Genomic DNA, 15,509 nt, shown 5'->3' with positions numbered 1-15,509 from the left:
TATCAGACTTTTGAACAGACCTCTAAATGTTAATTCTGATCTCTCTCTCTCCACCTTCGCTGGGCTGTAACACTAAATTTTGCACTCTGTTCTGCTACCCTGGTGCACTTTGTATGGTACGATCTGCCTGTATAGCATACAAGACAACACTTTTCACTGTATCTCACTACGTGTGACAAGTACATGTGGAGTGTCAGCATTGATCTTAGTGCTGAAGCCCTGAAGTGGGTCTCAAACCAGGATCGTGTGACTTGGAGGCAAGAGTGTTAACAACTGACTCATCGTCTGACACATCTAAACTAGGTTGGTGAAGTGGCTTAGTTGAAGAGTGTGGTGCTGGAAAAGTACAGCAAGTTGGGCAGCATCTGAGGAGCAGGAGAATCAACATTTCGAGCATAAGGTCTTCATCAGGAAATATGATAAGCTCTAGATATGCTCGAAATATAGACTCTCCTGCTCCTCGCATGCTGCCTGACCCGCTGTGCTTTTCCAGCACCACACTCTTTGACTCTGATCTCCAGCATCTGCCATCCTCACTTTCTCCCTGTAGAAGAGTCTTACTCGAATGGTGTGCAAAATTGCAAAATGATTGATAGTAATCAACATTTTACACCTTTCTCAATATTGACTTCCATTAATAACAGCTCCTGATTCACTCACACTGACTATATATCAGCACGTTAAAACAGAATTAACCCAAGGTGCTTGTCAGTATTCCTCATGAACAACACAACTGATGTGACAACCTTTCTACCACAGACCCAATACTTCCACAAGACAGCTATGGATAACTGATGGGACCCTTGTCAGTGTCTGGCTTTTAATCCATCACACATTGTTTTTGACAATAAATGGTCCAAGTACAAAACAAAATTGAACAAATTAACATATATATGGTCATAGAGATATACAGCTGGGAAACAGGCCCTTGATACAACTCGTCCACGCCAACCGGATATCCTACATTAATCTAGTCCTATTTGCTAGCACTTGGCCCATATCCCTCTGAACCCTTCCCATTCATATACTCATCCAGATGCCTTTTATATGTTGCAATTGTACCAGCCTCCACCACATCCTCTGGCAGCTCATTCCATACACGTACCACCCTCTGTGTGAAAAGTTGCCCCTTAGGTCCTTTTTAAATCTATCCCCTCTCACCCTAAACCTATGCCCTCTAGTTCTGGACTCCATGGCCCCAGGGAAAAGACCTTGTCTATTTATCCTATCCATGTCCTTCATGATTTTATAAACTTCTATAAGGTCAACCCCTCAGCCTCCGTTGCTCCAGGGAAAACAGCTCCAGCCTGTTCAGCCTCTCCCTGTAGCTCAAACATTCCAACCCTGGCACCATTCTTCTACAGTAAAGCCTTTCCGAACCCTGTCAGGTTTAACAACATCTTTCCTATAGCTCTGTCATTGTTATATTTTAACAGATGCTCACAAGCTGTTTCTATTCTAATTTATCTGTAGGGTAAGACTGCAATGCTAAATCCTTGGCAGGTCAGTGCTAAAGTTAAGCTTCCAACTGTATAAACCATAATTATTTGCTGGTTCTCTGTTAACATCCTGATGTGAACAAACAATTTCCACAGAAGCAAAGCCATTCCCTCCCCCGCCCAATGATGCAGTGCAAACTGACCCGCCTGACTGAATTTACAAGGAGAGAGTGAGGACTGCAGATGCTGGAGATCAGAGTCAAGAGTGTGGTGCTGGAAAAGCACAGCAGGTCAGGCAGCACCTAAGGAGCAGGAGAATCGACATTTCGGACATCAGCCCTTCATCGGGGCATTTCGACAGGGTTCTGAAGAAGGACCACTGGACTCGCAACGTTAACTCTGTTTCACTCTCCACAGATGATGCCAAACCTGCTAGGTTTCTCCAGCACTTTCTGTTTCTGTTTCAGATTTCCAGCATCTGCAGTTCTTTGCTCTAATTTAGATTGCACGTGGCCACCTCAGAGAAAAATCTGAAGGCAGGAGTTCCATTCAGGTGCTACTGTTTTCATACCAGCTAGTTTAAACAACTTTTGCTGGTCTGGCAGAACGGGGGATGGGGGATGGTTAGAACAGGCAGCGCCACTGGCAATGCCTGCATCGTCTCTCTCTCTCTCTCTCTCTCTCCAGGTACTCATGTTTGAAGAGGGCATTGGTGACCAACGGCTTCCATTAGATTGGTTCACACTCATCGGTCAAAGTCCGGAGATGGTTGGTCATTTTTGTCCTGAACCCCAGGACATACACCGAGACAAAGATCAACTGCGACAGGAGGACCGTCAACTCAATGAAAGACGCTCTTTGGTCTACCTGACACTTGTTGGTTTTCCAGTGTAAAGAGTTGACCCTGACCGAGTGTTGGAGACTGGCACATTCCAAGGTCCAGGACTACGTGCTGCTGAGGGACCCACTAAACCTTGTGGGACGCAGCTGCTGCCAACACATAGTGGGGAAAGACCACCATCTAAGGTCTTTCTGCCAAAGTGTAATGAGGGTCCATTCTGTTATCAGACCCTCTCGGTGCCTCAATGTTTATAAGCATTGTCCTTCCTAAGTAAGAAATGCCTTGAGTTTTTTTTTTGGAACTGCAGGGAATGCCAAATTCCAATGTTTGTTGCCAAGACTGTACAGAAGTGCTTCAGTAACTGTGTATGTCTATAAGGAAATAAAGCATATTTTCCCAATTTTTAAAAAATGGCTGACCAGGAGACCCACCCACTCTTACTGAAAGGATTTACTGGCTGACAGTTGCCTTTTCTCTTCAGCGGTCAACCAGGACTCCAGGAGAGTTGGTAATCCCAATTCCTTGAGTTTAGATTCTCCAACAGTAAATCCGACAGGAAGCGCAGGCAAGGATATCACTGGTAAGCTTGTTGACAGCTGGTGTGACTGTGGAAGCCACAGATTGGCCAGAATTCCCAGGGCACGGTATTCCTCAAGCCCTAACTGAAATGTCTGCTCACCAAAAAGCACATAGTGGTATCAGTCTGAGAGCCGTGTTCATCGTCTACAATCCAGACATCTGCTCCCATTTTGAAAGGGTGTCCCACCTCGGAGAGCTGACAGTCAAGCTCTGTGAGGAGAAAATGCATAGATGGGGTAGAGGAAAAGGCTGCTTGACCAACTAGTCAAGAACTATTCAATCTGATTGGCCAGCAGCCTTAAAGTCCCAGCAGCCCCCAATGTTGAACGGTGTAGTGTATGAGCCGGACGGTCAAGGTAGGTTCAGTTGCGCTGGCAGGGTCTAGTTGGCAGATGCCAATGAAGGGAGCAAGGGGCTTGGTTATAGAGAATGGGAGAGTGGGCCAAAAGGAGATTATTAACTTAAGATGGTACGCCAACAATGTCCCCCTTCCCTCAGCCCGACACCAACACTCACTTGTAAAAGTTGACAAGCTGCCTGTGTGCCATCTTTGGTGGGTAAGGTAGAAGTGGAAACAGAATTAGGCACTTAATTGTCCATTGCTCAGTGGAAGGTGGACAGGCCATGCGCGACACCTTAAACATCCCTCCACCCACTTTCAGACATGCCAGCAGGGGACTGTAAAATCCAGCCCACCATCTAGACGTACTCTGCATAATGATTCATCACTGCTAGAATATTTCCTTCATAAACACAGAGATGACAACTGTTGCATACAGAAATATAACCACAGGCATTATGACAAAAAAAGTTCTTTGGAACTACTTGAAAAATCTTTACACTGGGCAGACTGGTTTCTGATAAAAACTATCCCTAAAATATCAGTCAAATTAGTACCAAGTTCCTTTTTTGTACTTTTTGTTTGGGATACAAAACCCTCTGGCTTGTACAGTGCAATGTTGCTGGGACAAAAGGCATTTGTGAAGGGAGCTTCAATGCACAGTCGAACAGCAATCGATATTTTTACATTTGCTCTAACCAAATTGTGTCAGGGCATTGTCTTCAGTTGGACAGTGTGCAATGAACCAAGAAACTAATTGATCAAAAGTGCAGATAGTCACTGGGAACGATCCCTTCAGCTTGGCTGGTGGTGAGCAGGTCGCTGCCAATCAGATCCTTCACGCACATCCAGTCTCTGTGCACCGCCACATGCTGCCCTCAAAGCGGTTGTGCTGGCAAAGAGACTGTCACACATCGCCTTCTGCAATGTGTCTTTGCAAAGAAAGTCTGGAGAGAAATGCAGTGGTTTTTGTCGAGGTTCGATCCGAGCAGCTCCGTGACGCAGGAGTTTGTGCTGTATGGTCTGTTCCCCGAGACAAAGATCGACTGCGCCTGGAGGACCATCAACTCAGCGAAAGACGCTCTTTGGTTTTCCTGAAACTTGTTGGTCTTCCAGAACAAGGAGTTGACCCTGACCGAGTGTTGGCACATTCCAAGGTCTAGACTACGTGCTAGGGATGCACTGAAGCTTGGGGCAGATGCTGCCAAGGCACAATGGGGAAAGATCACTGTCTGAGGTCTTTCTGCCAAAGTATAACGAGAGTCCTTTAAGCTTTCAGACACATTGTTGCCTCAAAATGAATGTAAATAGCTTTCTGCATGAGTAGAAAATGCTTTTGTTTTTGCAACAGTTCCGAGGAATGTCAAATTCCATATTGTTGATCGTTTTTCCTCTCTGTAACGAATGTACAAAACTGTCCAGAACCTTTTGTAGATACTAATTTATAAATTCTTTATGTGGAAAGCATATTTTTTCACTGAAAGGAATGAGCCCTTCAGCAACCCTTCCCTGGTACTCAGAGAAATTAAAACCTTGCATTTACATAGAACCTTTCATTACATTGGCCTGTTCCAAAATGTTATACTGCCAAGGTACTTTTGAAGTGCGACCACTGCTTTATTGAAGAAATACGCCAGGCAATTTGCACACAGCAAGCTCTCACGAGCGGCACTGGGGCATGTTGGTTAAGAGACGGGCAGGATATGTCAGTAGAACTGCCATGTTCTTCTTTACAGTGATATTAAGGGATGGCAGAGGAGCCCTCGGCTCTTCAGACAGTACAGTGCTCCCTCTGTACTGTCCCAAGTGTCAGCTCAGATCAGGGCTTTCCCAAATTATGGGTCAATGCACCCCCCCACCCAGAGGGGTAGTGAGATCAGATTCTAGGGTCACCCAACTCCAGACACCAATATGGCTGCCATGGAACACTCGTCGACTGTCATAAGCTGTGAGGCACCTTTAAACTCTCCTCCTTTTCTTAAAGGAGGGAGCAAATGTGCTCGAACCGACCGCCTGATTCCTGCTCCAAAAGAGGCAGTGCTAAAGGGAGGAATCCCTGAGGATTAAACATGTTGCCCTGATCCCCTGCTCTCACACTGAGGGGTGATGGCATCTTTCAAGCCTCAAAATGAGTTTTTAGTCAAATGTCTGGATTGTGGGCTTTACCCCACAAGAAGGGCCAGAACAGCTAGAACTGACTGCTTAAATAATGCCTGTGTATTTCGCTTAAGCCTTGGTGCTAATCTCTGGACCTAGCTAATAACACCACCTGAATAATGGAAATCTGACCCACATTGGCCGCCGCTGCTGTTCAGTTGGCATTAGCTCAGCTCTCCTGCCAACTTGACAGTATATGACTGCTTTTCAAATGAACCCGCAACTGACAACAATACTTTTTAAAAATCACATCACCCCAACGCCTCCCTAACCTGTCTGAACACAAAAAATGTGTGTTTTTTTTACCATAAAATAAAAATGCACCTTGTGACGGGAAGGTTCAGCAGGTCAGTCCACACGTTTCAGCAGCTGCTGTCCTGTTCTGGTTCTGTGAAGGGACCGAGATGTTGCCTGCTTGCTCCTGACTCCGGCTCCGATTCTTTTCAGCTTCCTCTGAGAGAGTTTGGAGGGTGGAGCCAGGTCTGAGACAGGGAGGGACTAACAGAGGGAGGTTTGGCAAATGCAGCTCAACGTGCTTACCTGCTCCAAAGTGGCAGCAGCCACCACAAAAAGGTTGTGGAGAGGAGCTGACACCCTCTCCAGGTAAACCCTTGCTCTTAATCTGCTTCTATGCCCAGTAGCTTAATAGCAACAAGGCTGCTTGGAGCCCCCAGGTTAGAGTAAGAATTGCATTATTTACATCAGACCCAAAAGGTTCACTATATGAGACTAACCTCAATTGACTTTTTCAAAATTTCCTTGCCAAAAGAAAACTGGATAGACCAGTATGATTTTCTCTTTGTTATAGACCATGTTCATATCTTTTTATTCTGCAAACCTTTACTACAAATTATGCCATTCCTTCTTCATATTTTTACCGACTGTCAACCAGCAAGTTACCTCAACATTTTTTAACCATATATTTTGCCACAAATTATTACCACAAACTTTATAAAACAATTTTTGCCACAAACATTTCTCTTACAATTTTTACACTAATAGTTACCACAAACCTTTAAGTTAATGTTTAACACAAGCTTTTACCTCAAAAGTTTTAACCACGTCTTTTACCATAAATTATTACCACAAATCTCTTTTGACAATTTTTACCACCAACTTTTTTTCACAATTCTTACTAATGGCTACCACAAACAATGAAGATCATTTTAATACAAATTTTTACTTCAAAACTTTTTAAACACAATTTTTACCTCATTTATACTGTTTTACTGCAGCTTCACTTTAACCTTTTCCTCCCTTTATAATCTGCCCCACCCCCCCTTTACACAGACACCAGCCTGCTTTGCGCTGTACATATAAGTCCGCAAATGCTGTCTCCAAGTAAAATCGCTTCTTCATTTAGGTCATTCAATTCTAAGCAATGCAGGTACAGCTAAAAAGTATCCAATTTCATACTTGTGCCTCTTAAATCATTGATACTCGGCTTCACTCCAGGTTCCAAGGGTCACTGTGAACACTGCACGTTGCCATTTTTCATATTGAGTTGTAATCTATCAGTTACGTGCCCAGGTGCAAAACAAAATATTATGCACAGCACAACACTGTTCGTGAGTAAAAATGTTTTCAATCCTCTAGTGTGGGGGTGGAAAAATTGGTACCAGGCAAAAGACCATTAGACCATAAGACATAGGAGCAGAAATTAGGCCATTCAGCCCTTTGAGTCAAATCCGCCAATCAATCATGGCTGAACAGTTTCTCAATCCCATTCTCCCGCCTTCTCCCTATAATATTTGATCCCCTTGATACTCAAGAACCTATCTACCTCAGTCTTAAATATACTCAGTGACCTGGCCTCCACAGCTTTCTATGGCAATGAACTAAAATGGACAGGGGGCACGTTTTGAAAACACGAACTAGGGTGGTGCATGTATGGAATGAGCTGCCAGAGGAAGTGTGGAGGCTGGTGCACTTGCAACATTTAAAAGGCATCTGGATGGGTATATGAATTGGAAGGGTTTGGAGGGATATGGGCTAAGTGCTGGCAAATGGGACTAAGATTAGGTTTGGATATCTGGTCGGCATGGACGGGTTGGACCGAAGGGTCTATTTCCGTGCTGCACATTTTTATGACTCTGTGTCAGCACAATAGGGGCTGACAATGAACTTAAAATGCTCTGCCCTAAGTCCACTGATTATTATGATGTAAGGATGCCAAGGGTTATGAAACAAAGATGGACAAATGGGGTCAATTCCTCATCCTCTTCTGATGCTCATAACCCCTCCATTATCTTCTTTAATCTTTAATGAGATGTGGGCATTGCTCTCAAAAGCTGTGTTTGTTGCCATTCCTGAATTTTCCTTGACTTGCCAGGCCATCTCAGAGCGTTTTTAAGAGTCAATCACATTACTGTGGGTCTGGAGTCACATGTAGGCCAGACCCAGGTAAGGATGTCAGATTTCCTTCTCAGTGAACCAGATAGATTTTTTTTGGACAATGGATGATAGTGTCATGGTCACCACTGCCAATGGCTAGTTTTACATTCCAGATTTTTTAACTGAATTTCATCCGCTGCAGTGGGATTTGAAACCAGATTCCCAGAATATAGGTTAGGTTCATGGATTAATAGTCTGGTGAAATTATCACCACATTTTTGCTGAGCTCATCTATTTTTATTCATTCATGTCACATGGATGTCGCTGGCCAGGCAGCATTTATTGCCCGTTCCTAGTTGCCCTTGAGAAGGTGGGGGTGAGCTGAACCGCTACAGTCCATGTGCTGTAGATAGACTTAGGAAGGGAATTCCTGGATTTTGATCCAGTGACGGTGAAGAAACGGTGATATGTTTCCAAATCAGGATGGTAAGTGGCTTGGAGGGGAACTCGGAGAGGGTGGTGTTCCCATGGATTTGTTTGTCCTTCTAGATGAAAGAGATTGTGAATTTAGAAGATGCTGTGTGAGGAGCACTGGTGAGTTGTTTTAATTTCTTCCTGTTATTGTGACTCATTCTCATAAGGCACCTAATTAAATGACAGTCTTTTAAAACGAATGAAAATATTGATTGAGGAATCTTGACATTCCACATCTATTACTTGAGGCAATGGTTTGGTTTGCCTTCTATTTTATTCCCCTTAGACAGGTAGATTTAGGAGATTAACATCTCAATGAGGTTAAAAAAAAGTATAGAGTGACCTCATGAATAGTCCCTCCAATTCCAAAATAGTCATTTGAAAAACATCAGGAGGGAGGGGCATTCACCCATGTACAAAGAATTAGTCCTGATTCACTGCCCCAGCCTTATCGAAAAGCAAAATGCGGCAGATGCTGGAAGTCTGAAATAAAAACAAAAAAGAAAGACTGGGAACGCTCAGCAGGTCTGGCAGTGGCTGTGGAGGGAATTCAGAGTTAACGTTTCTGTTTAATCACCTAAATTGGAATTCTCATCAGAGCCACTTGATTGCTGTTTGTGGGAGCTTGTTGTTTCGTGTATCACAACAGTGATCAGGCTTCAGGAGATTTGGGCTGGAACTGAGATCATGACAGGTTCGACATAGTGCTAAAGATTTTTCTGATTATTCTTCCTCTAAATCACAGGGAGTGGTCGTTATCCTGAAAAACAACCCTCCTGCATTAGTCATATCGACATAGAGTTTTACTAAAGAAAAGAGGCCATTCGGCCCATTGTGTCTGTGCTGGTCATTACATATTTTCATCCCACTTTCCAGCACTTAGAGTCATAGAGATGTACAGCACAGAAACAGACCCTTCGGTCCAACCCGTCCATGCCGACCAGATATCCCAACCCAATCTAGTCCCACCTGCCAGCACCTGGCCCATATCCCTCCAAACCCTTCCTATTCATATACCCATCCAGATGCCTTTTAAATGTTGCAATTGTACCAGCCTCCACCACATCCTCTGGCAGCTCATTCCATACATGCACCACCCTCTGCGTGAAAAGTTGCCCCTTAGGTCTCTTTTATATCTTTCCCCTCTCACCCTATACCTATGCCCTCTAGTTCTGGACTCCCCAACCCCGACTTTGCCTATTTATCCTATCCATGCCACTCATAATTTTGTAAACGTCTATAAGGTCACCCCTCAGCCTCCGATGCTCCAGGGAAAACATCCCCAGCCTGTTCAGCCTCTCCCTGTAGCTCAGATCCTCCAACCCTGGCAACATCCTTGTAAACCCTTTCTGAACCTTTTCAAGTTTCACAACATTTTTCTGATAGGAAGGAGACCAGAATTGCACGCAATATTCCAAAAATGGCCTAACCAATGTCCTCTATAGCCACAAGATGACCTCCCAACTCCTGTACTCACTACTCTGACCAATAAAGGAAAGCACACCAAATGCCTTCTTCACTATCCTATCTACCTGCGACTCCATTTTCAAGGAGCTATGAACCTGCACTCCAAGGTCTCTTTGTTCAGCAACACCCCTAGGACCTTACCATTAAGTGTATAAGTCCTGCTAAGACTTGCTTTCCCAAAATGCAGCACCTCGCATTTATCTGAATTAAACTCCATCTGCCACTTCTCAGCCCGCTGGCCCATCTGGTCAAGATCCCGTTGTAATCTGAGGTAACCCTCTTCGCTGTCCACTACACCTCCAATTTTGGTGTCATCTGCAAACTTACTAACTGTACCTCTTATGTTCGCATCCAAATCATTTATGTAAATGACCTTGGCCTATAGCCTTGTATAGATGTTGCAAGTGGCCACCGAAATAATTCTTAAATGTTGTGATATTTCCTGCTCTTTCCCAGCTTTTAGGGCAGTGAGTTCCAAATACCCCCACCCTTTGGCCCTTAATTCACTTCTGCTCTTTATCTTAAATCATTGTCTTCATTGCTGATCTCCCTACTAAGGAGCAGGTTTCTTCTTAATTATGCACCTCAGAACTTTGTACGCCTCAATCAGGTCCTTCTCTGCTCTAAGAAAAACAACCTCAGCTTATCCAATCTTTGTTCAGAGCTGATTCACTCTCCAGACCAGGCAACATCCTGGTGAATCCCCTCTGCACCCCCTCCAATGCAATCACATCCCTCTTACAGTGCGGTGACCCGAACTGCACACAGTACACTCCAGCTATGGCCTAACTAATGTTATATACTGCTTCATCATAACCTCTGAGTTCTCAAGAAGAGACACTGGGCTTGAAACTTTAACTCTGCTTTTTCTCCACAGACTGACAAACCTGCTGAGTTTCTTCAGCAATTCCTGTTTTTGTTTGCTCCATCATAACCTCCTTGGTCTTGCGTTCAGTCCCTTGACTAATAAAGTCAAGAATCCTATCTGGCTTCCTACCCACCCTACCTACCCATCCTCTTACCTTCAAGGATCTATGGACAGGGACACCTCTGTACTTCCTGGGGTCTTACCATACACCATATGCCTTGTTAGTCCCTCCAAAATGCATCACCTTGCACTTTTCAAAATTAATCTCCATTTGTCACTGTTCCACACATCTGACCAGCCTGTCTATGTTGTCTTGTAGTCCTACACTTTCCTCCTTCTTATTTATCATACCACCAATTCATCTATGAACTTACTGATCATTCCCCCTACATTAATATCGAGATCATTAATGTACTCAACAAACAGCGAGGTGCCCAGGTCTAACCCATCCATGGTTCACCAATGCACATAGGGTTCCAGTCACAAAAAATACCCATTGACCATCATCCTCTGCAACCTGCCACTAAATCCATTTTGGATCTAATTTGTCAAATTTCCCTGGGTCCCTTGGGTTCTTACCTTTTTGATCAGTCTCCCATGCAAGACCTCATCAAAAGCTTTACTGAGGGTGTGTGTAGAGTCATAGAGTTATAGAGATGTACAGCCTGGAAGCAGACACTTCTGCCCAACTCATCCATGCTGACCAGATATCCCAACCCTATCTAGTCCCACCTGTCAGCAGTTGACCCATATCCCTCCAAATCCTTCCCATTCACATACCCATCCAGATGCCTTTTAAATGGTGCAATTGTACCAGCCTCCACCACTTTCTCTGGCAGCTCATTCCATACATGTACCATCCTCTGTGAGAAAACGTTACCCCTTAGGATGCTTTTATATCTTGCTCCTCTCACCCTAAACTTATGTCCTTTCATTCTGGACATCCCCTCAACCCAGGAAAAAGACCTTGTCTATTTAGCCTATCCATGCCCCTCATGATTTAATAAACCTCTATAAGGTCACCCTTCAGCTTCCAATGCTCTGGGAAAACCAGCCCCAGCCTATTCAGCCTCTCCCTATAGCTCAAATCCTCCAACCCTGGCAACATCCTTGTGAATCTTTTCCGAACCCTTACAAATTTCACGACATTCTTCCAATAGGAGGTGGGCGGCACGGTGGCACAGTGGTTAGCACTGCTGCCTCACAGCGCCAGAGACCCAGGTTCAATTCCCGCCTCAGGCGACTGACTGTGTGGAGTTTGCACTTTCTCCCCGTGTCTGCGTGGGTTTCCTCCGGGTGCTCCGGTTTCCTCCCACAGTCCAAAGATGTGCAGGTCAGGTGAATTGACCATCCTAAATTGCCCGTAGTGTAGGTAAGGGGTAGATGTAAAGGTATGGGTGGGTTGCGCTTCGGAGGGGCGGTGTGGACTTGTTGGGCCGAAGGGCCTGTTTCCACACTGTAAGTAATCTAATCTAATCTAATCTAAAAGGAGGGAGACCAGAATTGCACACAATATTCCAAAAGTGGCCGAACCAATGTCCTGTACTCAATGCTGTGACCAATAAAGGAAAGTATACTAAATGCCTTCTTCACAATGCTACCTACCTGAAACTCCACTTTCAAGGAACTATGAACCTGCACTCCAAGGTCTCTTTGTTCAGCAACACTCCCCAGGACATTACCATTAAGTGAATAAGTCCTGCCCTGATTTGCCTTTCTAAAATGCAGCACCTCACATTTATCTAAATTGAACTCCATCTGCCACTCCTTAGCCCATCAGCCCATCTGATCTAGATCCTGTTGTACTCTGAGGTAACCTTCTTTGGTATCCACTACACCACCCAAATTTCTATACCGATGTAGTCTGCTTCATCATTGTGACACCAGCACCATAGGACAGAATGTAATACCACAAACACACTGCATGGGCAGCAAGTAGGCAGTCATGTCTCAGTCTGAGGGAACATACCTCACCAACATGGATCTCCATATCAGTCAGGGGGTCAAAGGGCAGCCTCCAATATAGTCCATGGGCTTGGCCACGATCAGGTGTTCATGGGTGCTCCTAGTCAGGAGGTTCATGCTTCCATTCCAGGGAATGGGTCACCAGTCCAGGGGGATGGAGTCAGGGGCATGTATAGGTGCCAGTCAAGGCCCAGGTCTGTCTGATTATGTTGCTCATGGTGGGGGCTGGGCCATAGTCAGTCACATATTACACACAACCCTTTGTTAGACACTAATGGTCCCCAGTAACAGCTATTCATTCCCCTAGCCTGACCATTATCCATTCCTTTGGCTGTCCAACTGTTCTCTCTCTTTGAGCTCTATCTCCATCTATCATTTACTCTTTAATCCCCTCTCCCCCAACTCCCATATCTTCTGCATTTTTCCTAGGTACCATCAGATCTGAGGAATGGTCACTGGACCCAAAACACTATCTCTGGTTTCCTTCCACACATCCTGCCAGACCTGCTGATCTTTTCCAGCAATTTCTGTTTGGTTTTTGAAATTTTGAAACATTTTGTTTACTTTCACCTTCTTCCAACTTGCTCGTTGCAATCCCCATCTCTCCAGGTTCCTGTGTTCTCAAGGCACTATTACCCAGAAGGCCTCCGTTGATCGCTGGTGGGTAACATTCGCAAAGTGACGGCTGAAAGATGCAGTGAATATAACACCTTGGGAAGGGCATATGGCTTAAGGGTTGGAACATTTCAAGATCAAAATCGTAATTTCTTTCCCAATGAGACTGAACTATGGAAATTTAATCCTCAGTCTGACATGAGATCAGAAATTTAAAACAGTGCGTTATTTACATTCACAGACACAAACAAGGTTAGGGAGCGGAGCATTCTGCAAGATGGATAAATATTTCAATTAATACTGTAGGGGAGATGTTGGTGCAATGCTATTGTCACTGAGGGAGTAACTAAGTAGGTAGAGACCTAGATGGGCGGCACGGTGGCTCAGTGGTTAGCACTGCTGCCTCATAGCGCCAGGGACCCGAGTTCAATTCCTGCCTTGGGCAACTGTCTGTGTGGAGTTTGCACATTCTCCCCGTGTCTGCGTGGGTTTCCTCTGGGTGCTCCAGTTTCCTCCCACAGTCCAAAGATGTGCAGGTCAAGTGAATTGGCCATGCTAAATTGCCCATAGTGTTAGGTGCATTAGTCAGGGATAAATGTAGGGGAATGGGTCTGGGTGGGTTGCTCTTCGGAGGGTCGGTGTGGACTTGTTGGGCCGAAAGGCCTGTTTCCACGCTGTAATCTAAACTCACACCCTGAGAATATCTCACCAACAAATAAAACTGGGATATAAAGGGATATTATAAATTATCACCATTATGAAAACCCACCTGATTCACAGATACCCCTTAGGGAAGGAAGTCTGATACCTGCCCTCTAAAATGGGGCAATTGGGGATTGACAAGAATCTGGGGCTCTTGTGATGCAGCGATAGTGCTTGTACCTTTGGGCTAGAAGGATCTTGTCAGGGTGGTGGCCTGCCTTGGGGGAGAACTCACAGGAGGTGGTGTCCCATGTATTTGCTGGCTTCATCTTTCTAGATGGCAGAGATCATGGGATTTTGAAACAGAATGGGTGAAATCATGTAGGCATTAGATGTGTGTCAGTGGCAGAGGGAATGAATGTTGCTATGGTACTAATCAAAGGGGTTGCTTTGTCCTGGATAGTGTTGAATTTCTCAATTAATGAAGCTCCACTTATCCAGCCAGATGGTGAGTATTCTTTAACATCAGAGCAGAATTACTTCCTGACTTGGACCTTGTAAATAGCAGACAGTCTTTAGGGAGTCAGAGGCATTACTCAACACTGAATTCGCAGCCTCTGGTCTGTTCTAGTGTCCCCAGTATTTCTATGTTTGGCCTAATTTCTGGTCAATAATGACCACAGGGTAGTGGGGCATATATGTAATAGTAGCACCATTGAATGTCAAAGGGAAAAGGTTAACTTCTTCCTGAGATGTTAATGTCCTGGCACTTACGTGGGCAGGAATGTTAATCCACTGTGAAATTGTGCTATGGGCATCTTTAAATTCACTTGACTGGTTTAAATTGTCACCCAGGAGCCTTACATCAGTGGTGTGCAAGTTATTGGAGGGAAACCTGAGGGACAGGATGTACATGTATTTGGAAAAGAAATGACTTTGTGTTTGGTGTTTGGTATGCTTTCCTTTATTAGTCAGAGTATTAAGTACAGGAGTTGGGAGGTCATGAATTTGTGCGTGGGAAATCATGTCTCACAAACTTGATTGCGTTTTTTTGAAGAAGTAACAAAGACGATTGACGAGGGTAGAGCAGTAGACGTGATCTATATGGACTTCAGTAAGACATTCGACATGATTCCTCATGGTCGACTGATCAGCAAGGTTAGATCTCATGGAATACAGGCAGAACTAGCCATTTGTATACAGAACTGGGTCAAAGGTAGAAGACAGAGGGTGATGGTGGAGGGTTGCTTTTCAGACTGGAGGCCTGTGACCAGTGGAGTGCCACAAGGATCGGTGCTGGGTCCACTGCTTTTCATCATTTATATAAATGATTTGGATGTGAACATAAGAGGTACAGTTAGTAAGTTTGCAGACGATACCAAAATTGGAGGTGCTGTGGACAGCAAAGAAAGTTACCTCAGATTACAACAGGATCTTGACCAATGGGCCAATGGGCTGAGAAGTGGCAGATGGAGTTTAATTCAGATAAATGTGAGGTGCTGCATTTTGAGAAAGCAAATCTTAGCAGGACTTATAGACTTAATGGTAAGGTCCTAGGGAGTGTTGCTGTATAAAGAGACCTTGGAGTGCAGGTTCATAGCTCCTTGAAAGTGGAGTCACAGGTAGATAGGATAGTGAAGAAGGTGTTTGGTATGCTTTCCTTTATTGGTCAGAGTATTGAATACAGGAGTTGCGAGGTCATGTTGTGGCTATACAGGACATTGGTTAGGCTATTGTTGGAATACTGCGTGCAATTCTGGTTTCTTTCCTATCGGAAAAATGTTGTGA

At 44.6% G+C, this 15,509-nt stretch overlaps 1 protein-coding gene across 6 annotated transcripts in view; it reads right to left on the bottom strand.

Moving 5' to 3' along the window:
- plekhg7 (pleckstrin homology domain containing, family G (with RhoGef domain) member 7) overlaps window positions 1-5,810 on the bottom strand; it is a 96,736-nt gene extending 90,926 nt beyond the window's left edge. For 3 of the 6 annotated variants that reach the window (XM_072562335.1, XM_072562340.1, XM_072562338.1), the window contains exon 1: window positions 5,681-5,809. Coding sequence is in view for 1 of the 6 variants with exons in the window: in XM_072562342.1 (XP_072418443.1) it covers window positions 5,663-5,665 (3 nt within the window). In the remaining 5 variants the exon portion in view is untranslated. Of the gene's footprint in view, window positions 1-5,662 lie in introns of all 6 variants that reach the window. The other 3 variants (XM_072562341.1, XM_072562336.1, XM_072562342.1) reach the window with 3 other exon arrangements.
- Between the last annotated feature and the right edge of the window lie 9,699 nt (window positions 5,811-15,509).

This window comes from Chiloscyllium punctatum, chromosome 44, assembly GCF_047496795.1.
Source record: "Chiloscyllium punctatum isolate Juve2018m chromosome 44, sChiPun1.3, whole genome shotgun sequence".
In the NCBI taxonomy this organism is placed as follows: Eukaryota; Metazoa; Chordata; class Chondrichthyes; order Orectolobiformes; family Hemiscylliidae; genus Chiloscyllium; species Chiloscyllium punctatum.
This window is presented reverse-complemented; position numbering and strand designations above follow the sequence as displayed.